General features: G+C 50.5%; 2 protein-coding genes across 9 annotated transcripts; both read right to left on the bottom strand.

Moving 5' to 3' along the window:
- Positions 1 to 1317: 1317 nt before the first annotated feature.
- Positions 1318 to 20107, bottom strand: LOC147133672 (uncharacterized). 8 transcript variants are annotated; one of them, XM_086012476.1, is made up of 26 exons: positions 19657 to 20103; positions 17952 to 18009; positions 16828 to 16923; positions 16702 to 16755; positions 15961 to 16139; positions 15716 to 15834; positions 15555 to 15623; positions 15112 to 15279; positions 14388 to 14459; positions 13600 to 13747; positions 13065 to 13286; positions 10260 to 12470; positions 9498 to 9716; positions 6013 to 6345; positions 5507 to 5615; positions 5265 to 5413; positions 5149 to 5197; positions 4177 to 4393; positions 3351 to 3376; positions 3174 to 3222; positions 3034 to 3068; positions 2438 to 2549; positions 2246 to 2345; positions 2111 to 2184; positions 1888 to 2002; positions 1318 to 1745 (listed from the first exon to the last, which is right to left on the bottom strand). In XM_086012476.1, exons 1-26 carry the CDS (start codon positions 19758 to 19760, stop codon positions 1658 to 1660), a joined length of 5175 nt encoding a protein of 1724 aa, XP_085868602.1. In that variant the 5' UTR covers positions 19761 to 20103; the 3' UTR covers positions 1318 to 1657. The 8 variants fall into 8 exon arrangements, with proteins under 8 accessions (XP_085868602.1, XP_085868600.1, XP_085868599.1 ...); XM_086012474.1 differs by having other exon boundaries at positions 3034 to 3222; positions 6013 to 6342; positions 19657 to 20107; XM_086012473.1 differs by having other exon boundaries at positions 3034 to 3222.
- Positions 20108 to 21436: 1329 nt separating this feature from the next.
- Positions 21437 to 23907, bottom strand: znrd2 (zinc ribbon domain containing 2). Its single transcript, XM_086012587.1, has 4 exons — positions 23761 to 23907; positions 22549 to 22700; positions 22356 to 22440; positions 21437 to 22123 (listed from the first exon to the last, which is right to left on the bottom strand). Exons 1-4 carry the CDS (start codon positions 23774 to 23776, stop codon positions 21657 to 21659), a joined length of 720 nt encoding a protein of 239 aa, XP_085868713.1. The 5' UTR covers positions 23777 to 23907; the 3' UTR covers positions 21437 to 21656.
- Positions 23908 to 24319: the final 412 nt, after the last annotated feature.

Genomic DNA, 24319 nt, shown 5'->3' with positions numbered 1-24319 from the left:
GATTATGAACAACTTTTCCGCTAAGCAAGCCAAGGACACGCACGCACACGCACGCACACGCACGCCGCTCAGTTCTATTCAATCCGGTCCAGTTCCATCTTGTCAGCTCCAGTCAAAATCCAACTGAGGTCAGAGTACTGTCATTTGATTGGGTCCAGTTGGGTCCAGGTAGGTCCGGTTACTGCTCGTCAAGTTGATAAAAGCGGGTTGAATTGGATTCAATCGGGTCCACTCACTCACAAGCGGTTCGGTACGCCGACGTCCGATGAGTTCCGGTGTGGCTACGTCGGGTCCGGTTAGATCAGATGAGATCTAATTTGGTCCAGTTCGAGTCGGTCAGGTCGAGTGGGTTCCACTTGGGCCGCATGCGTCAGGCCTAGTTGCATTTGGATGCAGCTCGGTCTCGTTTCCATTCGCGGGGTCACATTACTGGAGATCGTTTGGTCCAGTTAAAGGCTCATTTGGATACGGTCAGGTCCAGCGACTTCCGGTTTGGCTACCTCCGGTCCAGTTCGGTCCAATTTGCTCAGCGTTTCCGAAATCCAGTCCTGCTTATTTATTGCCCTAACCGGTTCGATCCAGTAAAACTGAATCACCTGCAGTTAGACCCAGTCCGGTCGGATCCAGTTTTTACCCAGTAAAAAAACCAAGTCCAGTCGGATTCAGTTGTGTTGCGGTCTTGTGTGTGTTGGCCGCCTAAGACGTGGAAGTTGACTTGTACTCACGCAGACCAGAAAAGGCCCTGCAAAAGGAATGTTCACATTTGTTTACATCACGAGTTCATTAGTCCTTCGCTCGACCTTTCACCCGTCCTCCCTTGCCTCCTCGTCTTTTCCGTCCTGCTCGAGGCCCCGCCGCATGCTGACTTTGCTTCCATCTTCCATCAGGCCTGTTGAGGATTCGCTTGTAGCTCTTGGCGCCGCAACTCCTCTTCTTCTCTTTCTCTTCCTTTTCTTTTCTTTGCCCGGTCATCACGTGACTCCCACCGCAAGTTTTTTGGAGGGGGGGGAAACCTTTGAATTCGAGTGAAATATTGCTCTGTCACTCACTCGCTCACTGTGGGAGAGTCACGGGGTCGAGTGTGTGTGTGTGCGTGCGTGCGTGCGTGTGAGTTTGAGACTAAAGAGAGACTGCGTGTGTGAGTGAGTGCGCGCGCATGTGACTGAAAGTGTGTGAGACTGCACGCGTGAAGACGTGTCTGAAATTGTGAGCGCGCGTCATCTGTTAATATTGTCAAAGGCACCGTGTGCGGCGCCCCCTGCCGGTCCCTACTCGCTAACAAGCAAACTCATGTGCAAAACTCACACAAAAGCGTCCTTGGAAGAATCATTTCTTATTAGCACCACAAAAAGCATTATAAGCCATCTTGGTGCCAAAACGTTGGCTGCGCTCCCTGCTGGTTGGTGACGTCATAAATTGGCTTGTCAAATCTAGTCTCATTTAAAAAAACAAAACAAAAAAAAAACAATAACACTAGAAAATAAAAAGTATATAATAACAGCATTCATGTTACATTTAACACACCAGGCAGATGACAACGCCGGTTTTTGTGAGTCGCCAACCGCCATTTTGAGTCCAGCTCATCATTTCACACACTCAGCAGAAAAAAAAAACAAAAAAAAAATCTAAACGGAAATAAATAAGCAAGTCGCGCGTGTCACTGCAGGGCACACTTGTCCTTGTCGTTGTACTTCCTCCTCCTCATCGCCAGGCCGCGCTCCAGACGCTCGTCCTCTTCCAGCGCCCTGCACACGCACGCACGCACGCACGCACGCACGCACGTAGGCACGCAGACATGCACAAAAACACACTCAACATAAAAAAAAAAATAAAACAAAAAAAAAACATGCATCCATCGCGTGAATGCCCAAAGTGGTTCACACGCACCCTCGCTCCTTGGCGTCCATGTTCCTGATGACATCATCACGCTGGTTGACCAACGACACCAACTCGTGCAGGAGGAACTGCTCGCGCTCTCGCTGGGCGTGCGTCTTCTGCCAGTCTGCGGTGAGCGCGCGCGCACACACACACACACACACACACACATACAAGAAAGGTGGGAAGGGGTCGCGTGACACGAGCCAAGCCAGACGAGGGGCGGCCGGCGGACCTTCCACGGCCATGGTGGCCCGCAGCTCTCGGGTCAGCAGCTCGAAGCGCCTCTCCAGGTCCTGCTCCTCCTGCCTGTCGTCGTCACCAGCGTCATCATCGTCATCGTCATCATCAGTGCCATCGTGTGACCTACAGCAGTTCCAGGTGGTCTTGTCTTCGTATCAACGCGTTCTTCTTGTTGACCAGCGCGAACCACTCCTGGATCAGGCGCTCCTCCTCGGCGCCGTCGCTTCCTGTCGCGCCACACACACCTCAAGCGGTGTCAAGTGCTTGTGTGCGCCAGAGTGGGCGAGTGCGTGCGTGCGTGCGCGCGCGCGCTTCACACCGCTTTCCATGAGGCTCCTGAGGCGTCGCTCCAACACCGCCGCCCTGCTGTCCACGTGCTTTTGCTCCGCCTCCAACGCCGCCATCTCGCTCAGCACGTACCGACTCGTGTCCTGAAGACGCTGACCGCGCCCGCACAAGCCAACGCGAAGGTGCAACACGCGTGGAGCAAGAGGAGGACGGACGGACGGATAGTAAGGGGGCGAGAAAGTTGGAACGGGCGAAGGAAAAGGAAGCAAGCAGGAAGGTCCAAAAATTAGCGAGCTGGGATTGTTGCAGATGATCACCGATGACATCATCATGCACTCTAAAAACAGTTGGGTTAAAAATAACCCAATTTTGGGTAAAAAATGGGCCGCTCCACAATTTGGGTCAATTTGACCCAACAGAAAACAACCCGAAAAGTTGTTACAACACAACCCCCAAAAATGGGCTGTTTTGTGCAAGAAAATGGGTCTAATTGACCCAATTTATGTGTCGCTCCAGTTTTGACCCCAAACTGTTTTTAGAGTGTGTGGTCATGTGGATAAGCGGTGACGATGAATTGGTTGGTCGACGGCGTCAAAGTTCAAAACCAAGAGACAAAAAAAAACTGACCATGGCCTTGTCTTCTTCTTTGGGATACTGCGACTCTGTGCGAACACACACACACACGCACACACACACACACACACAAGCAGTAAAAGAAATGAAGCCCTTTATTGTGTGCGTGCGTGTGTGTGTCTTGAGGTTCTGACCCTGTTCCTGTGCGCTAGCTGCAGACTTGTTGACGAGTTGATCTTTATCCTGAACACAATACAATCCGATTTTATTTATACAGCGCATTTCATAACAGCTAAAGCTGACACAACATCGAATCAAACACATTAAGAGTAACGCAACCAGAGAGGGAGGGGCAAGAGAGGGAAGCTCACCTGTGGGACAGGAGGCGTGGCCTCTTCTGCAAGGGATAAGAAGAGCGGCAACACATGAACATCTCAAGCGCCGAACAATCTGCAACAATTTCACGCCCTGCTAATCGCCGTTAGCCCATCTACAGTGTTTCGCACAAGATGACCATTTGGCTGCTTGCAGTACAGTGAACCCTCGCGAGACATTGACGCCCCCCATTAAAAGGATTATAATTGCCGAAAGATGGCACAGGGTGGTAACAAAGCACTACTTTGATCTCAACAAAACTCAGCTCACTTCCACATAGCTCATTTGGCATCAAGATGACAACAAAGCACCAATTTAGTCCAAATAAAACTCCTCAACCCATTTGGACGTAGCTCCTTAGCATAGAAATGACAGCAAAGCACTACTTTTATCCAACTGAAAATCATCAACTCACCCCAAGGTCGTTCCACGGGAACACGACGGTCGCAAAGCACCAAAATGAAATGACTCAACTCATTACAACACAGTCACCTGCCACCGCAATGATGGCAAAACATTACTTTTGTGGAAATGAAACTCCTCAACCCACTTCACCCATTAGGCATGACGGCAAAGCACTACTTTTGCCTCAATGACACTCCTCAATTCAGTTCGATGTACAGTGGTTCAGCATTCGTAACTTCACCTAATCGGCCAAATCGTGGATTCTTTGTTCAACCTTATTTTTGGGGGGGGTTGTTTTAATGGAATTTTACTGAGTGTCAACTATTAGTGGCACCAAAGCCGCATTGCAAGCGGGCCTGAAATGCCCCCAGCACGCACACTAAAGCGGGGTTGACTATTGGATTTCCTCAGACCAACCTTTAAGCGGCCTCTTGGCTCTCGGCGGCGCGACCAGCGCGGCGGCCCCTCCCTCGTTGGGCGCGCGGGCGTCGGCGTGCCTCGGGACGCGCGTGAAGTGACTGCGCAGCTGGCTGGCGTACGTCATCACCATGAGGCGGTCCGGAAGCGGACGCGCCGCCATGTCGGCCGGCTCCAGGAGGCGCGGCACGCCCACCGACTCCAAGGCGGCGAAGGCCTGGCGGGAAGGGTCAACTTCGATTTAATTTGACTTCATATTGATTGATTTTTTCTTTCAATTGAACCTTTGTTGGGGGGTAGTTTCCCAAAAAATTCAAGTGTTGCTGACAACATTTTTGACTTTATTGCTGTAAAATGTTTTTTTCTATTCCATTCTTCAATTTTTTATATTCATTCACTACATGTTTTTCATGCAATCTAATGACTTTTTTCCTGTTGAATTCCAATTTTTTTTCTCTCGTTGTCATTTTTCAAATTATTTCCTGATATATTTTGTTGTTAGTCTTTTCTAAGTCTTTTTTCTTCTAATTAAGGGACGGGCAAGTTCCGACACCAGGTATTGTATCGGGACGAAACTGGCCTTATTTCCAGGTATCGGGTAATTGTGAAGAGTGCCGATACTTGCCACCGATATTCAAAAAGGAAGTCAACCCAAACATATCTTTTTCCCAGAATATGTTCTAGGCAGGACCAGTAAATGAGACAAGGCATTCTGATTAATATTGCGTTTGTGGAATATGAATTCAGCAGCAAAATGCACCTGCTTTAAGCCATCTGAGGGAGCGGCCATTTTGTCACTTCAGTCAACTGAAAATACATCACAGATGCTCAGAGCTCAGATAACGACCATTCATGGCTCAGCTTCAGAAAACAAGCGAGTTGTGATTGGTCGTTACCTGAGCCTTGAGCAACCGTGATGTCATTTCAGCCCCAACCCACAGTGACGACATCATCAGTAGGCGGGCCGCTCACCTTCTTGTTGTTCGTTTCCATGTCGTGACCTTTCAACTCCCGGAAGTCTCTGAAGGCACAAAAGAGAAAAAGCTGCGTGATGGGCGGGCAGCGACCGATTGACGGCTGCGTCGTACATGAGGTCGGGGTGGAAGTGATGCAGGAGGGCGCAGAAGGCCAGGCCGTTGCTCCAGGACGCGCTGAAGTCGGTGACCTCCACCCCCGCGTAGCCGGCAGTCACCTCCTGACACCACTGCAGCAGCGACTGGCTGGAGGATATCGGGCTCTGCCGGGGGGGGGGGGGGGAGCACCGTAGCACGCTAGCACGTTAACATGTTAGCATTTGGCTCGTCGGCGCTGTTGCTGCTTTTGCGTTTACCTCGCCGCCGCCGTCGTCCTTTCCGTCAGCCTCCTCTCTGATTGGCCCAGCCGCTGAGGACCTGCCGGCGTTACCGTGGCGATCGGTGGCACCGCAGCTCTCCGAAGGCCTGACGCGGGTGAACAACATCGGCGGCAGCAGCATCGTTCACATATTCCGTATCATCATCTTCCTCATCACCATCATCATCGTTAGCGTCACGTTTCTTAGCATCGTCGTCGTCACAATCTTCATCCTCAATATCGCCGACACCAATCATCATTCTCTTAATCGTTAACATTGTCAAGATCATCGACCTCATCTTCATCTCATCCTCATCCTCATTATCTTCGCCATCTTTATCCTCATCATCTGTCTCGTGATCATCCTCTTCCTCATCATCATCATCCACACCCTCATGGCTATCATACACCTCAGCCTCTCATGCAGCTGCTCCGTTTGAGTTCGAGCGTGCGCTTGCGTGCGTGCGTGTTCGTGCGCGTCGTGATGTCGCCACAACAACTTACACGCATACTCCGGGCGACCACTCAGCCAATCGTCGTGCGCCATCTGACTCGGCATCTTGGATTTCGCCCGCGTCGGGAACCAGGAGCTTCCTGGCGTTGGGGGGCGTGTCCAATGACATCACTTGGATTCTGTCCAATAGGAGACGCTCTTCCTCCTGCAGATGTTGCTGCTTGGTCACATGGTCCAAGCTAAGCGCACTCGCCTTTGCGTCGTCACGCTGGGACACGGCGGCCATTTTGTTCTGATTGCATTGGACGTGTCCACGTTTATCTTGGCGGGTGACGCCATTTTGTGTGACATCGTCATCGGCAAGTTGGCGGGCAGACAGTCTGCTGTGAAGAGAATGTTTGACAAGCTTATCAAATGTTCATCTTGATCTTTTTTTGTTTGTTTTTTTAACAGAATTTGGAGTTGCGCGCCGCCGCACTGAGCTCTACTGGGTCACAGACAGCAAAATCAACAGCAGCAAGAAGAGGCCGAGAAGGTCCCCAATTGTCATCCAGCAGTGTTTGTTCCTTCTGAGGAGAGCAAATACACTTGTGAGTGACCTCCTTGTTTACGTTGCTACTCCGTGTGTGAAAACTAGCCGGAGTTTGATGGTAGTCTCGTCTTTGCTAATTGAATTTATTTACACTAGTCAATGGGATTTTGCATTGTCTTTAGCATAAGCTAGCGGACAATCCAAAGACAAAGTTGCGCGGCTTGTTTTGAATACACAAAGCTGTAAATTGTCTTTGCGGACTCGTTTTTAGACATCTCTGGAGGCGACCATTTTGTCTTCTGTCGACTGAAAATGACATCGCAACTGCGCACATCGACCAATCACGGCTCAGATTGGTCGTTGACAAAATGGCCGCCCCCAGAGATGGTTCAAAACGGCCGGATTAACACTTATTTGGAAGCAGTCGTTCTCTTTGCAATCGTGCGGGTCCGCCGTGTCCACATGCCAGTGTCGATGCAGGCCATAAACGCAGAGCAGACGTCCAAGAAAAGAACGCGACGAGGATGAAGACCAGAATGAACGACACGACACGCATGCTGAAGCTCAAGGATGGCGGCGCCGCATGCAGGCAGGCCACAAGGCCAACAAGCGCCGGCGCTCGCTTCCCGTCACCCCCCTGGCCCCCCCACTCACCCTCCTGTGCGGCCCCCCATGTAGAGCTCGGCCAACCATATGGAGCCCAGATCTTCGTGACCTGGCTCAAACTTCACCTCCTCCACATCAGCTCCAGCCTCCCAATGGACAAGCGGACCCGGACCCGGAGGACCGGGAATGCCCGGGGGACCGGGATGAGCACCATAACCGGGAGGACCAAAAGAACTGAGAGGAACAGGAAAACCAGGAGGGCAAGGAGATCTAGGAAGACTAGAAGAAGCGTGAGGACCGAGAGAGCTGAGGGTACCAGGAGGACTAGCAGGACTAGGGAGACTAGGAGAACCAGGAGAACCAAGATGACCAGGCGGACCAGGAGCATCAGAAAGACTCGGAAGACCAAGAAAACCGGCAGGTGCGGGGGTAGCAGGAAGACTGGGATGACCGGTAGGGCCAGTATCAGTGGGATTTGTTCCCATCTCAGGCGCTTTGAGGTGTGTTGTGGCGTGCTCCTCCTCCCCCTCCTCATAATCCTCTGCACGCTGCTCCTCCTCACAGGCAATGTCATCAAGCTCCGCCTCCTTGAGGGGTGGTCCAATCTCCGATTGGCTGCTGATGACTTCCCGGTCGTGTTGCCGTTCCTCCTCCTTCCTGCGCTTCACTTCCTCTCGTCCTCCTCCTCTCACTCCCCTCTTCGTTGTCTGCTCTTCACCTCCTTCCTCGGCCTTCTCCCTCTCCAGTGTCCCTTCTTGGTCCGCCTCTTCCGCCACCTTCCTCCTCTCGTCGTCCCCGCCCTTCCGCCCTCCTTCCGTCTTCCCTACTTCCTCCTTTCTGTTTTCTTCCCCGCTCTTCTTCTCTTGTTGCTCTCGTCCTTCCTTCATCCCTTCCTCCTCCGCCCTCATCCCTTCTTCCTTCCCCCTTGCCTCCTCTCGTTCCTCCTCCCGCTCCCTGGCGGCTAGACGCAGCCGAGCCACCAGACCGAGCTGACCTGAGGACTCGACCGGGGGTGATGACGTCTCCGCCACGTGGTCCGCCTGCGCCTCAAGCGAACCGTCAGAACTTTGCCGCTCCTGCTCAGCCGGCGCCGCCTCGCAACTACGGGATAAAATAAACGCGGGGGACAGGAAGGGTTAGCCGGTCCACTTCCGGAAGCCCAGCCAAGTGACCCACGTGGTAGCGATGATGACGTCACACCGTGCCGTGACGTTGAGATGAGACAAACGTAGTGCTATGATGACATATCATGGAATGTATTACATGATACATTGCGCCGACACGGGAAAATGCCTTTCATTTTGTCGGGTGTTCTTTTCATTTTGGCCCAGGGACAAATTCCTGCCCAGCGCACACCACGCGTTGAGGCCGCTAATTTAAAGAGCCCTGCAACAGAAAGCCAAATTGCGCCGTATAATGTTGATTGAACCACAAAAACATGGTGTGATTGTCAAGGAAGACGCGGGTTGGCTCAAAAGGAGGCAGTGGGTGAGAATAAGGGAGAGAGTGGATATTTGGATACGTACAGTGCATCGCTCGCATTTTGAAGACAAGAGACCCCTCGGTGCCGGCAAAAAATGTGACAGCTGTTCCTAATTTTCCTTGTAACACCCTTTTCGTATTTTCAACAACCAAAAAAAAAGTGTATTTGACACGGTAAGCATTGTTTAAAAGTGTGTATACTGTGTACGCTGCATTTATACGACTTGGCGGAACCGTGGTGGTGGTCTTGCATTTACTTCAAAGCAGAAGTCAACCCAAAGATATTTTTTTCAAGAATATGTTCCCAGCGGGCCCACGAGTTGAAACACGACATTCTGATTCATTTTGCGTTTGTGGAATATAAGTCAAGAGGCAAAATGCACCCGTTTGTATTCATCTCCGGGGGCGGTCATTTTGTCTTCTGTCAATCACGGCTGACCCGTTTTCTGAATCTGAGCCGTGATTGGTCGTTGTGAGCAGCTCCGATGTCATTTTTCCGTCGACAGAGGTGACAAAATGGCCGCCCCCGGAAATGTCTAAAAACAAATGGATTAACACTTATTCCACAAACGCAAAATGAATCAGAATGCCCCGTTTCAACCATTGGGCTTGCATACAACATAATCTTGGAAAAAAAACACGTTTGCGTTGACTTCCCCTTTGAGAAGCCAGAAACGGATTTTTAGTGATTGTGAAAGCTCAGTTGCACTTTTGATTGGCTGTTACACGGCTGCAATGTTGCGCCGCCACGCGCCGGCAATTCACATTTTGCGGCAGTGGCCGACGGCGAAACACCAATTCGGTGCATGCCGGCCGGACGTTGAAGATTTTCGTGCTCCGAGGTTGTTTTGTTTCAGGTCCCAAATAAAAGTTCCAATCAAATGGAGTCACGGCAGGCCGACGCTCAAAGCTCACCTCTGTTCCTCGTCCCGCTCCTCCTCCTCCTCTTCCGGTTCCTCCTCCTTAGCTCTTGACACCTGCGCTGTTTCTTCTGGGACTGTTGAAGTCTGGCGGCCTGCTAAGTTTGACGCGTCGCTTTCTTTAGCGTCTTCAACTCCTGGCGCAGCAGGAGGGCTAGGAGGCGGGGCCTTGGCTGTGATCGGCCCAACAGGAGAGTCCACTTCAGCAGCTTCACTGTGAAGGAAAAAGGAAGAGATGAAGTCCAGTTAAGATGAACCCGAACCTTGTTTTCGACAAGAGGACAAACAAGAAGAAGAAGAATTTTGAGACTGACTCCTCGTTTGCACAAAGCTAATGTTCCCTGGCCGGAGAGTGGCGCTAACTCGTGTCCCTGGAACTTTCTGAAGGGTTTCTACATTTTCCCAGTGCGTCCCTCCAACTTTCCGGGGCACGACTAGAACGTGTCAGCGTTTCTGCCGCTTTCCAGACCATCCATGAACCACCTTTGTGGCGTCGCTAAAAAATGTCCAGTGTGCTCGAAGCATTTTCCACGGTGTGTCTAGACTTCGTCGAGCTTTCTAGGGCCTCGCTCGAGCGTTCTAGTGCGTCCCTAGAATGTTCTGACTGCGCAAGTGTAAGGCGGACTCTTGACTAGTGTGCATTTGAGCCGGTGCGCGTTTGCTAGCTAGCTAGCTAGCTAGCCAGGGCCACTCTGTATTGTTTCTAATCGCAATGGCCATGGGGCATCGTCGGTGGTAACCTCGAGCCCAAACTCACCTCTCATTGGCTGGCCACGTCTCTCCTGATTGGCTGAGACTTGAGGCTGGAAGAGAGCTGGTGTCCAGCAGAGGGAGCCGGAGTGCACTAAGCCACTCCTGCTGGCCACTCCTCTGTTTCGCCTCCTCCTTTTCATCGCTCGCTCTCCTCTCCTCCTGCCGCCCTTTCTTCCTGTCTTCTTCCTCCAATCTTTGAATGTCTTTCTCCATTTGCGCCTTTACCCTCTCCTCTTCTTCCCTCCGGATCCTCTCATGTTCCTCCCCTTTCTTTTGCCTCTCTTCTTCCTTCTCCATTTTCTTCCTCTCTTTCTCCTCGCTCAATTTTTGCATCTTTCTCTTATTTTCCGTCTCGTCTCTCTCCTCCTCCTCCTCACATCTTCCCTTTCTCTCCTCATCCTCCTTTCTCTTTTGTTCCTCCTCGTTCCTCCTCTCCTCTTCTGCCCTTTTTTTGCTCTCCATCCTTTCTCCCTCCTCCCTCAATCTCTGGACCTCCTTCTCCGCCTTGATTCTCTGCTCCTCCTGATCCCTCTTCTTTCTCTCCTCATCCTCCTTTCTCTTTTGTTCCACCAATTCCCTCCTTTCTTCCTCCCTTTTTTTGCTCTCCATTCTTTCTTTGTCCTCCCTCAATCTCTTCGCCTCCTCCTCCACATTGACTCTCTGCTCCTCCTGATCCCTCTTCTTTCTCTCCTCATCCTCCTTTCTCTTTTGTTCCACCTCTTTCCTCCTCTCTTCCTCCATTTTTTTGCTCTCCATCCTCTCTTTCTCCTGCCTCAATCTCTGCGCCTCCTTCTCCTTCTCCGCCTTGACTCTCTGCTCCTCCTGATGCCTCTTCTTTCTCTCTTCATCCTCCTTCCGCTTTCGTTCATCCTCTTTCCTCCTCTCCTCTTCCTCCCTTTTTTTGCTCTCCATCCTTTCTTTCTCCTCCCTCAATCTCTGCACCTCCTTCTCCGCCTTGACTCTCTGCTCTTCCTCCTTTCTTCTCTTTCCCTCCTCTTCCTCCAATTTCTTCCTCTCCTCCTCTACCTCCTTCCTCGCTACCTCCTCGTCCCTACTCTTTCTCGCCCTCTCCTCCTCTTCTTTTCTCGCTTCTTCCTTCTTTTTCTCCAGCCTTCCTTCCTCCTCCCTCAATCTTTGCAACTCTCGCTCCTTTTCCACCTTGATCCTCCTCTCTTCTTCACACTTCTTTCTCTCCTCTTCCTCCCTCAATCTCTGCTCCTCCCTATCCTTCTTCTCCTGATCCCTCCTCTTTCTCTCCTCATCTTCCTTTTTCTTTCTTTCTTCCTCCCTCATCCTCTGTTCCTCCTCCCTTTTCTTCTGCTCCATCTTTTGTTTCTCATCTCTGAGTCTTTGTGTCTCCTTGTCCTTCTTGATTCTCTCCTCTTCCATCCTCCTCTTTCCCTCCTCCTCATCTTCTTTCTTTCCCCCGTGTCCTTCTGCTTTCCTTCTCCTCTCCTCTTCCTCCCTTTCTAGCCTCGCCGTCCTTTCGCTCTCCTCCCACAATCTCTGCACCTCCCTCTCTTTCTCCTCCCTGAGTCGCAACTCCTCCCTCTCCTTCTCTTCCGCTTTTTGCTTTGTGTCTTCCTCCTTTTTCTCCTCCACCTCCTTCTGCCTCCTGGCTTTCTCATCCCCCAAACTTTGAACCTCCTTCTTTTCCTCTACCCTCTTCGCCTCATCCCTCCTCTTTCTCTCCTCCTCTTTTGCTTTCTCCTCATCTTGCTCATGCAGTCGCAAGCGCCTCTTCTCCTCATCCTCCTTTTCTTGTTCCAGCATCCGTCGCGTCTCCTCCTCCCGCCTCCGCCGGTTTTCCTCCTTCATCCTCCTTTCCTCCTCCTCCTTCCTCACCCGCACAAGTCTGGCCTCCTCCTCGCGGGTCTGCCAGAGTCTCTTCTCCTCCTCTCTCCTTCTGACCTCTTTCGCCTCCTCCTCTCTTTTCCTCTTCCTCTCCTCCTCTTGCCGCAGCCTGTCGTCCCGCTCTCGCTTCTCCTGAAGGAGCCTCTCCTCCTCGTGCCTCCTCCTCTCCTTCAGCTTCCTCAGCTCCTCCTGCTCCTCAAAGAGTCGCCTCTTCTCCTCCTCCAGCAGTCTCCTCTTCTCTTCCTCGTGTTGCCTCCGCCTCCTCTCCTTCTTCTCCTGCTCCTTCTTCTCCTCCTCCTTCGCCTCTTCCGCCACCTCCTCCAGGGCAGAATGCCCGGTGGAAGTCTCCTTCAGCTGGAGGCTGCAGAGGAGAAAGAGAACATGGCTCAAACTGCCCTTTCTTTCCTCTTCCCCCCTTTCTTACTCCTCTCTCTTTGCGTGTGTCCCTCAGCCTTCTCTTTTCAGCTTCCCTTCCTCTCCTACTCCTCTTTGTTATCTCCTATTTTGTTTGTTTGTTCCCCCCTTAATTTCCTTTAACCCATTCTTTCTTTCAGCCATCACTCCTCTCCTTTATCTGCCCTTATTCCACTTTCTTTCATTCCTTCGCTCCTCGCCTTCCTCTCTTCATTCTGTTTCTTTCGTTCGTTCCTCCTCTCACCTCGCCTTACTCTGCTTTCGTTCCTCCCTCCTCTTTCTCGACCATTCTCTCGATCCTCCCATTCCTGTCCTCTACCTTTTTTTTCCCCCTCCTCATGTTCTTTCTTTCCGTCTCTTCCTCTTCCTTTTGTTTGTTTCTCCTCTCATTTTTGCTGCTCCTATCAACCCCCCCCTCCCTCCTCTTTCTTTTCTTCATCTTCTTTCTTTGCTTGTCTACCTTTTTGGTCATCCTCTCACTCTCCTCCTTTCCCATTGCTCCTCTTCCTCCTCCTCTTGTTCTTCCCCCCGTGAAACTCACCCGCCCGAGTCCCACTCCACATCACGTGGCGGTTCTTGTGTCGCTCCCTCGCGCCAATGGAGGTTGCCGGTCTCCTTGTCGCCATGGAGATGGTTCTGCTTGGGGGTGATAAAAGCCGCAAGGACGCTGGTGGAGGGCCGCTGTGGGGCGGAGCTCTCGCAGCAGGCAAAGGGCCATGGAGGTGGCGGGGCTATGATCAGCTCTGATTGGGATTGGCCGGGACTGGGGGGGGGGGGACATAGAAAGCGGAGATCAGGTTTGACCTGTGCCACTTTTGTTGGGTTGAAGCGAGGCGGGCCAGGCGGGAGGAGGACCAAAGTGAAATGCGCATGAAACATCCAGCAGGGGGTAGGCCAGCTCAGAAACACTGTTAGTGCATGTTAGCATAGTGTTAGCTTGGACGCTAAGCACAGAGCCAGGATGGATCTCAAACTCAAGAGTGCATGCGTGTGTTTCAGCTGTAGTTGTTGTGAAATGCGCTACACAAATACATTTGTATTGCATTGTGTGTGTTTTTTTTTTTTTGTGGCCCCACCTGGCCCTCACTTGATGCTCCAGGCTGCAGCCCTGTGCTGCGACGGGTCGTCCAGATCCCGCCATGTCATGGGCAGCTGCGGGACCTTGGCTTGCGCTTGGCGTCATCTCCGTCGCAACAGACGATGCCGTCGCCTCGGCCGTGGCGTCTGCGCGTGGACAAAATGACAAACTCTCGTGATGAGGAAACGTTATAACGAGGGTTGCCAAGATCCAGAAATGCTCAAAGCCGGACACTTTTAAGCGAGTGATTGTCAAAGTGTAGGACTAGTACGGCTAGTGGTAGTTGAAAGAGTCACTGCTCAATTTCACTTTCAAGTACCAGAGGTGGGCACTTTACCCTTTTTTGCCGGTCCGTCCTCCGTCATCGACCTGGCTACCCTTCCGTTCTCGTCCCTATGTCCTTCATAAAAAATGATCGTCCTCCAACCCCATTCGCCCTCGTCCTTTTTAAGCCCTTCCGTCCTTCCATTCCGTGAGTCCGCCCCAGATACAAACCATACCCGGATTACACACACAAGACAGGCAGGGCGTCTTTATTTCTATATTAGACGTGGCTTTGGTCTGAGCAGGCGCCAATTTCAGTTTTTGACTGTCTTTTGAAATGTCTGAAGATGCCACAAGAGGGCACCAAAGCCCTGCTTAAAAGAAAACGATGTCTTTAAATAAGTTCAAATGTGTTCAAAGTGTGTGAGGAGGAGGAAAAAAAAACAAAACACTAAATACATGTTTTTTACTGCCGCGCTGTGGTGAAACAACTCAGCACAGCGTCGCCTGATGGAGATTCACCTGCGAAGGGCGAGGGGGACGAGCGGCGGCCCACGGGCTTTACCATTTGAGCTTTGAAAACTTGAGCGCCACCTAGAGGACACAAACAAATCAAACATGCCCGCAAGTGAGAGGATGGACAGGACGTTACGGGAAAGGCCACCGCCGCTGCCGTGACGCGTACGAACCGCTGATGTTAGCTGACGTTCGGACCACAGGGTGGCGCCGCTCGTATGACACGGCAGCTGAGGGACGGAAGGAGAAGATGGAGGAAGAGAAGGATTTTTGATTCTTAGAGAAGTCTACTCTCTAAGAATCCCTCCGGGGTGATTCGGAGTATTCGATGAATCGTTTCAGCCCTCGAGTTGACTACATGAAAATGGCCATATGGTGATGGGGGGGGTTTGCGGTCCAACCCCCTCCATTGCGGGTTGTTGTTTCAACCCTATAGAGGCCACTGTATAAAAATCCCTTAACAAAACAGCGACTAGGGAATACTCGATGAAACTCTTCAACTATCTAGTCGACTAACTAGGAATCCCCGGGTCGTGATTTGGGAGTCGGGAATGACAAACGCGTTTAGAATCATTGGTCCGGTCCAACTCCTGAATCATCACACAGGTATGCTTGGTGGACTTTTTAGAAACTCTCCAGGCCCATCATAGCAAACTCCCCATCCAGTGAGTAAGTGTTAGCGAATGAGTCAATGGTTTTGAGAGTGTGAGCACGCCAGCTTCCAGGCTACCTTTTCCCTGGAAGATGGCAGGCAGCGGTGGTGGAGGCGGAGCCATGAGGGAGGGGGGTGGGGGAGAGGAGGAGGCGGGGGGCGAGGTCCCGGCGGCCTGGGCGGAGCCAATGGGCCGAGGGGGGCGGGAGTGCAAGGCGGGATCGGGTGGGCCGCCCCCTTGGATGACTAATGGATGAATGATGGATGAGTGATCAGGAAAAACAAAGAAAAGGAAGATAGGAGTAAGGATCAAGAGGTTTGGAAGGCATCAAACGTTTTAACAGGCAGGGGAAAAGCTGCCACAAGGAAGTGGCGTGCAAAAAAACAGTTTGAGGAGCAGTCACGAGATCAGTCGGATGAACAGTTTGCCAAACAGTCAGCGGAGACGTCGAAAGGGCCAAGGAACCGTTAGTGGAACAGCGTGTTGTTGCGTATGCTAGCATGCCACAGCAAGAAGCTACCTGGCGCGCTTTTGGGTTCAGGCGGCGGAGGGGCAGGGCGATTGGGGCGCGTGAGAGGGCGCGGAGCGGCTGCGTCGGCCGGAGGAGAGAAAAAGTTGGCACGTGAGATGGAGTAAGCGGGAAGAGGCTCCGGCGGGAATCGTTTTGACACCGCCGTTTACCTGCTGCGCCGCCGGCGGACTTTCTGTCGCCGTCCTCGTCACTCTCGTTGAAGTCGTCCATGTTGGCCACGTCGGGTTTGACGCTCATCAGGCTGGCCAGGCTCTGCATGTCTTCGTCGCTAAACACAGCCAACGTTAGCTTGGCTGCGCTCGGCTAGCGTGCGCGAGGCTCCGCGCGTGTCTGTGGCTAAACGCATCAACCGTTAGCTGGATGCAGCTAAGCTACGCTGCGCTTGGCTACTCACGTGGCTTTTCCCTCGCGCACGAAGATGCAGGAGAGCGACAGCTTGAGCTCCGCCTCCACCACTTTGACGGACAGCGGTTTGAGCGGCAGCCTGATGTCCGTTTGCGTCTGCGTCACGCTGGCATAATTCTTCAAGTTGATGGCAGCGGATGCCAGAACCTTACGGTGGCCTTTACACTCCTGCTGGATCACAAAGCACACTCAGAGCAGCGTCGGCAAGATATTTCCGGTTACATCGTGGGGAGTGGCAGCACGGTCAGATGAAGAGTCGGAAGCAAGTGTCACCGGAAAAAAATTCGTCGTATGGTATACAATGACCGGCAGAGAAACGGTCAGGAGACGGGCCAGGGCTACAGTACTTGGTTCTTGTCAGAGGCATGCTGAGGAACAGTTAGTGGATGAGTAGAAGAACCGTTCCGATCCAGTAGCGCGCAAAAGGAACGTCCAGTGGAAGAGTCCCAAGACCAGCTAGCGGCACAAGCAGGGAACGGCTAAAGGAACAGTCATTCGAACAGCTCAAGGAATGTTCTGCTAGCGTAGCAGGCAGATGGACGGTCAGAGCTAGAGTCAGAGAAGAGTGAGAGGAACCGCCGACGGAATGTTTCGGATCAAGTAGCGCGCCAAAGTACGGTCGGGACAGTCGACCGGCTGTTGGAGGAACAGCTTGGAGGTCGTGAAAGGTCAGAGGTACAAAACAAAAAGCGACAGCCACTATAAGGCGGTTGTCCGGTACAGTACTCACACCCTCAATGACGAAGGTCCACTCTTTGTCCTCAAAGGCGTCAGCACCCACTTCCTGGAGACATGACAACCCAACAGGCGCATCACAACGAGCACAACGGGCACAACTTCCACCATTTGGAGCTACCTTGAAGAGCGTCACAGAGATGTCCACGTTCTCCGGGACGGGCCACAGAACCATCCCTCTGTACGGGTTCTTGATTCCAGGTTGCCAACTGTGCAGCTACGCACACACACACACACACACGCGCACACAATCTTGAGCTCGTCTTTGTCGGCGAGTGTGTGTACAAACTTTTTCATATTGTTTATAAACAATCAGGGTACTTCCGGGTGGCGGAAAGCATTTTACTAAACGTTGCCGCTCTTGTCATTTGTCAGTCCGTCATTTTGCCGTCACAAACTGAATTGCAAACTTTAGTTCGTCAGAAGTCCGGTCAGCGACCAACTGACGGATTGCCATAAGTAGGTGCAAAAGGTCTGCAAGGCGTGTCAGAAAAGTCCCAGGACTGAAATATTTCAAACTACCAGTTGTTCTCCTTCCTTGTTACCAGCCTGGAGCACTTCACCGTGACCTCAGCCCCTCACGGCCACACAAATCTTTTGCCTATGCTTTTCTATACATGGATCAGGACACCTCCGGAACTTCAAACTAAATTTGCGCTCTCCGCTCCCCCGACCCGATCGGAAGTGACAGCTGAAACGGTCACCGAGCTAAAAGAATTTCCCTTTCGCGGAAAAAAATATTTGTCTGAACAAAAGACGTTGAAAACCTACTTTTGCATTCACTTAAATCACGCCAATTGTGCAAATTGCCTTAACCCCTGACATCTCCATTTCGGACTGTTTTACTTCCACTTCTCCTTTTTCTCCACCTCCCCTTCCTCTTCTGCTTGGAGTTGGAGACGATCGAATCGGAAGCTGCTGCTGCTGCTGCTATACGGATTGTACACCGACTTCCGCGGAGGCGTTCCTATATGGAGGATTCTGCATCAGCCGAGCGGGTCAGGTCCTGAGGAAGAACCACAAACTTGAATCCACTAACACCAGTGGCCGGCAGTCATGAAAACTACTTGGTGAACCGCCCTCACGGCAAAACGGTTGAGTTGGTTTCGGCCGCCCCTGCGGCGGCTTTTACGCTCCAGGGGGATTTCATCCAAGGGGAAAAACTTTTCGACTTGAAATATTCAGTCTTGGAACCTTCCTGACACACGTCCTATGAGTTTCACCGCTGAGAGGGAGTTCTTTCACCTTGGAGCACATGCGCCGGTTTCTCCTGGTCCAAACCACACGCAACTTGTCTGGTTGCCTGCACACACACGTAAACGCACAATGTTTGGTGTGTACGATGGACACATGTTGTGTGTACACTTTCCAGAAGCATCTTGAGACTCAAACTCATGACGGTCATGAGGACGGTTGACATTTGTGTGCTGTACAGTCCGCCGGCATAAAGGAAGTGAAAGAGGAAGTTGCGCTGCAGTCACGTGACGCAGAAGCTTACTTATTGGAAGAACACGCATGCACGCACACACACACACACACACACACACACACACACACAGAACTGTTGCGAATTGGTCAACTCGCTGCAAAACATCACACAAATGTCACGAGGCTGTCGAATGTTCAGGCAAATACTGGTGCGCCTTATAAAAGTGACACTTGCGCTGCTGAAAAGGCAAATGGCGTTGTCATGTATTGATTCTTGAATAATCTTGGAAAAAAATGTCAAGTTGTTTAAGGCAAAATATTGTGAAGGAACTCGTCATTAGAGCTGGGACGAAACACTTTTGTCCCAATCCGATACCGATTGCGAAACTTACATTTTATAAAAATATATACTGTATATATATATATATGTATATATATATATATATATATATATATATATATATATATATATATATATATAAACTGAGGCATGTGTTTTCAAAATTTTAACTTAAGTGCCTTGGTATCGGCATAGAAATATCACGATACATCGTGATACGATATTTTTTCACAGCCCTACTCGACCCCCACCCCAAATTTATAAGTAACCATTTTCTTTGTGTGTGAATTTTTAGGCAATCATTTTTGTTTGGGATTTTAATGAATTTTGAAGTGAATTTGATTCGGGGCAAATTTTGTTATCTTTTTTGTTTTCTTTTGTGAGTTTTCAAGCAGTCTTTTCTTTGTACATTTTTTTTTTAAAAATGATCACAAATTTTTAAGTCATAATTTTTATGGGTTTTTCTATAGATAATTCGAAAATTCTTCGTTTGTTGTGCTACAACATGCTGAGTGTAATTAGAAGAACAGAGCCTTTTGCCTTTTGCCTGTGTTGAAGTGGTTCAAAGATTTACAATTCCTTGAACAGCTCAGGCTTGAGCTAACGTGTTAACCTGTCCCACGGACGCTCTGTAAATGAAATGTTTTGGCTAAACAATTGATGTGTAAATATTTAATTATTATAATTTTCTGCTTTACAGAAACTTTCCCCAGGGGACAACGAATAAATAGCTTGAAGCAAGCACACTTTGAACCCTTAGTTGCAAAACTGTGCAGGCGAGTCTTCTTTCCGGTCCTTAAAGTGATCTCAGACCACTGCCTCTCATTTCTTGGCAGCGTTTGACAACAGGTGCTGAAGAATACTTGAAAAAAAAGTATTTTGAAGTGTTCAATGAAAAGAATTGTATTCACGTGTTGGAGACAAAATTTAGAGAAAAAATATATATTTTTGAATGGTCACTTTTTAGGGCGATTTTCCACGTAATGCTGGTGCGTCTGCACGGTTATCGCCCGCAATAAAAGGGGATCACCGCACTGACAGCTGACGCGGGTACGAGCGCGCGTGCGCGCCCCTTTCCGGAATTGCCAAAGAAACACACAAAGAACGACACGCACGCAGTATCATGACTATAAAGGCAACCGGTTTGTAAGTACTATTGTAAGCGTGTGCGTGTGTCCTCACCATTTGTCTTTGCATTCGAGCAGTAACTCCTGGTAGGAAGCAACAAACTGAAACTTGGAAGCTTTTTTGCCGACGCGCTGAAGTCTCTTCCACACTGACGTCATCGTCGACACACAAAACCCGTCCGCGTGGGCTCCAAGCGTCTTTAGAAGTTCTTCTGGCGGCGCGCAGACTTTCTTCGGGAAGTCCCACGCAAAGTAACGGCGAGGCGCGCGCTCGCGTCCTTTCTTGCGATTGGACTTTCATACGCACGCGGCCTCACACGCAAAGAGCCGTCAAGTGTTTTAAGCTCCACGTCCACGCCAGACTTTGCTCACGCCGCGCGCTCTACGGGCGTGCACGCGCACGCCTGTAGGCGACTTGGCGTTTCCGCGCTGACTCAAGTGCGGGTGCGCATTCACGCGGGTTGACAGCGGGGGTTATTTTTAGGATGATTGACGGAAACAGCCGCGTGGAGGGGCGGGGCGTGACTCAGGGGTTCCGAACTTCCGACACTCACGCGCGAGGAAAGAGATATTTTTTTTTGCCACGTCACTCAAACGCCGTACCCCGCCCACCAGAGCATGCTGGACGACGTCAACGTATAAGGAAAGAGAAATAAAAACAAGTCTGAAAGTGCTTTATAGATACAGATATTTGTTGTTTGAGTTTCCGGAAGGGGTTTGCATCTGGCGGCCTCTTGTGGAGACAACAGGTAGTCCATCCAAGCATCTTGGAGCGCGGCTGACTTGGGACGAGAGGCGGGGGGGGGGGACGGGGGGGACGCTGGACTGATCGCCAGTCCACGTCAGAGCACATTCAGACAAGCAACAGGCTTCGCTCATACTGCTGACGACGTTTTCATCCCATTTGAACTCAAAATCAAGAGCAAATTGATAAGGTTGTCCGGCGAAGACGCGCATCTGCTCAAAGTCATCCTGACTAAAAGCACATCAGTTTGGTTGGTTGCGCAATGTGACCATGGGAGAAAATCGCTTAGTTATGTTTTTGAAAACGGTAATTGATTGAGGTTGTAGACTTTCCAATTAAAAAAAAAAAAAAAAATCCCACTTATCATGTATTGTGATTTTTGAAGACCTTTTAATGGCAACCAAGACCTTTAGATTCATGGAATCAGTGCATTTGAAGACCTGATCTGTAAGAAGCCTTAACAAAGGACTGGTCACCCATCAATGTCAGGTCACGTGTCGACAAACAGTTTCGACACAACCCCAAAGCCAGGCAACCGGGAGGCACAGGTGCGAACCACAAGGCCACTGAGGGTTCCTTGAGTATTCACAATGTGTGGCTTTGATTTTGGGGGAAACTCACCTATTTGCAGAGGCGGGCATCTTCAGCCCGTCAGTATTTCAGGCCGACCCGGTAAACGGCACCGACGACGTGTACTATGTCACACAGCCAAATAAAGAGGGAAAAGAAAAAATATATATCTCGTTGTATACCTTTCGCTGACCGCACAGACCCAAATTGTTTTTCTTTCAACATTCACCACGCTGCGCACGTGTCGTTGCCTCATGTTTTTGATGAGAGTTTTTGTCTTTATTTGTGCGGCGCCTGCGCGGGATGTGGAAATGACGTTCTCAACACCGATTGAATGTTGCTGACAAAAGACGGACTGGGCTCATCTAGGCCGGCCTGACACAGTGACGGGAACTCACTGAGGGCCTGACGACGCCCACCTCTGCCTTTTTGCAGTTCTTGAGAAAAAGTGACTTTTTCAGCAAACGGCAGAAGTTAGGTTCCCAAAAACAAAGAACGCAAATAGGCAAACTACAGTACGTGGGAGTTTGCTGCGGGGAAGCAATTTTTCATTTTAATGCGTAGCAATAAGTACGCAAGTCATGTGACCAGACAACAGGTTGCCACGGAAACATCGGCGGAATCATTTTAATGGCCAAATGCTTTGAAAAGAGAAAATAACTTACAACAAAAGAGCTCACCCGCGACGCCTGGCCCGCATGTCGGCCCGCCCGCTCAAGAGTTCAAAGGGCAAAGCGCCCTTATTGGCTGACCTCCCGCAGGCTCCGCAGGGAGGCGGCGCAGCTGGAGATCAGGTTGCACAGCTGGATGCTGGACTCCAGTGAGGCGCAAGTTTGCAGCTGGCTGCTGGCCCAGCGCATTTTGCTGAGCACCGCCTCCTCGGCATCCTGCAGCACGGGACGCTGAGCCAGCGGACGCAAGACCGCGCTGGGGGGCGGCGGGCGGGCGGCGGCGGCGGCGGCGGCCCCCGGGACGGCGGCGGCGGCCCCGGGGATGATGGCGGCGGTGGATGGCGGCGGGGGCGGGGCTGCGGGCGCGGAAGGGACGGCCCTGCCCCCGGCCGCCGCCCCCTCGCAGTGCTCCGGTCGGGGTTGGGGGACGGCGACTCCGCAATCGCCGTTGACGTAGGCCGGATCAGATGGCGCCGGAGACTGAGCCGCCAGACGCCGCTCTCGCACCTGGGACAGCGCCGCCTGCGCATTGAGGGCTGACAGGACACCAGCAACGTCACTCATGTGTAGCGGACCACATCGATGAGAAAAAAAAATGGCACTTAAACATGTTTATATGATCATTAACTACCTGAAAAAGTAATTGTCAGATATTTTTCATAACCCGAACCCGTTAAAAGAAATTGTACTAAAATACCTACATGGTGATTAATGTGTAAGGAATGAGGCAATGATTCCCTCCACACTGTGTGTGTGTGTGCTTCTTACCAGGGTTGTCCTTGTCAACGTCAGAGTCCAGCTCCTGACACGAGACACAATAGTTCTTGTGTGTGCGGTCCTGCAGCAAGATGGTCTGCAAACAACCAACAATCCAAATGACACAAAATGACTCCCGCGTACATACGCACGCAATTGTGAGTGCTCACGCGTGCGTGCGTGCGTGCGTGCGTGCGAGACTTACGCCGCACACGTCGCAGCACTCGCCCAGCATCTTGTAGCCTTTGAGAAGGTAGTCGCCCATGACTTTGCTGATCTGGTCCTGTCTCTCCCTGCGGGCCTGGATCACCTTCATCTCCGCTTCGGTAGGGGGCTCCCACTCCAAGTCTTCCTCCTCTGTCGCCACGGGAGGAAACAGAAAAAGACCACCAAGAATACCATGAGCAAGGACGACCGGGTGGGTGTATGGAGAGATACTTTGCTAAAAATGAGCCAATGATTGCACACACAGCGATTCGCTCATTCCCAAGTCCCCAATCACAACAATAGACAGTACAAATTTCATTGTGAGGATAAGCGGTTTGGATAATGGATGGATGAATAAATAAATACAACGCAGTCAACACATTCTTGAGTTTCATCCTCCATATTCCACAGAACTGCACATATTTTTAACACGCTAAATATGAGATAATCATTGAAACTTATCATATTACATCCAATAGCGACGGGCAAGTAAATCCAAAATTAAAACTAAAAGTCAACTTATTATACGGGCAATAATGTGTTAAAAAAAAAAAAAGCTAACTGAAACTACTTTTTACAATCTAATTATAGCGAAAGCGTCCTTTGTTTTCGTCAGTTCATTTCATACTTGTAATAATATAATTACTATTATGGTCATTTTTGCCATATTTTACAACAGTCTCATAAATTTACATTTGAACACCATATTTGACTTCGTTCAGTAACTAATTAGTTAGACATAATGGACATCGTTGTTCTACGTTGGTGTCTTGTGTTGAGCGAGATTTGCAATGACTGCAGCCTTGTGAAAAAGATGCAGACTTTGCGACCTCACCGCGTTTGCATGAAGGCGCAAAGTTTGACATAGGGAAAGGAATCTTCAATCACTGGAAGAGTCTGAAAAAGATCTGATAGTGGCGGTTTCGTGTCAATCAATTAAACTTTGACATTTTACGCGGAAGGGGGGTGAAGTAGCGAATTTGAAGTGTTTGGAGAGGCTTTGAACCAGCTAGCGAACAAAGTAGCTCAGAGCTTGCTAGCCAAGCCGAGCTAACGTTAACCGAGGCAACCAAACATCAAGTTCACAAAAGTGAAACGGCAGTCGAGAAGCTTCGCCGAAGAGTTCGCAACGAGCGTCGCTTGCCTCGGCGGCTGCGAATCGGCTAGCAGGCAGAACAAGCGAACAAGCGAGTAAGCAACAACAACCAACCTCCATGAAGCGACATGTTGCTGCGCGGCGCCGCACGCACGGACAGCGTGATGGCGTCACGGGTAGCGTGATGCGTCACGAGTTGTCTTTTTATGAAACGTCCAACCTGGAGCGCTGCCACTTCCCGCCGGCTTATAGTGGAACTGCATGACCCGGGACCACACTTTTTGTTTTTTTTTTGTCTCACAATATTCATTGAAAATAACATTATTCACCCATCATTTTTAAAGTATAATAAGTATAATTCAACAGGAACAGAAATACATCCATTTTGCTGGAACAAAGTTGCAATTGCAATGCAATAAAAATGGCATGACCTCCACAAATTGAGGGGAAAAAAATTGGGGGTGGGGCAGGTTTACAAGTGAACTGTTGAAAAGGTGTGTGTGTTGAATAACAGGGACTGCCACTAATAATACATCTAAATAACATTTACAAAAGGTAAATAATAAATAGAAATTGTCAGAGTGTTTGCGACATTATTCTTGGGTTCTTGTTGCTGTTTTGCGCTTTGTAGTTTGTTGATGATGGTTGAAGTCAGTCAATCCTCTGATGAGTT

Source organism: Filicampus tigris, chromosome 17 (genome assembly GCF_054856515.1).
Source record: "Filicampus tigris isolate MCC_2025a chromosome 17, RoL_Ftig_1.0, whole genome shotgun sequence".
NCBI lineage: Eukaryota > Metazoa > Chordata > Actinopteri > Syngnathiformes > Syngnathidae > Filicampus > Filicampus tigris.
The sequence above is the reverse complement of the archived record's forward strand: the minus strand, read 5'-3'. Positions and strand labels throughout refer to the sequence as shown.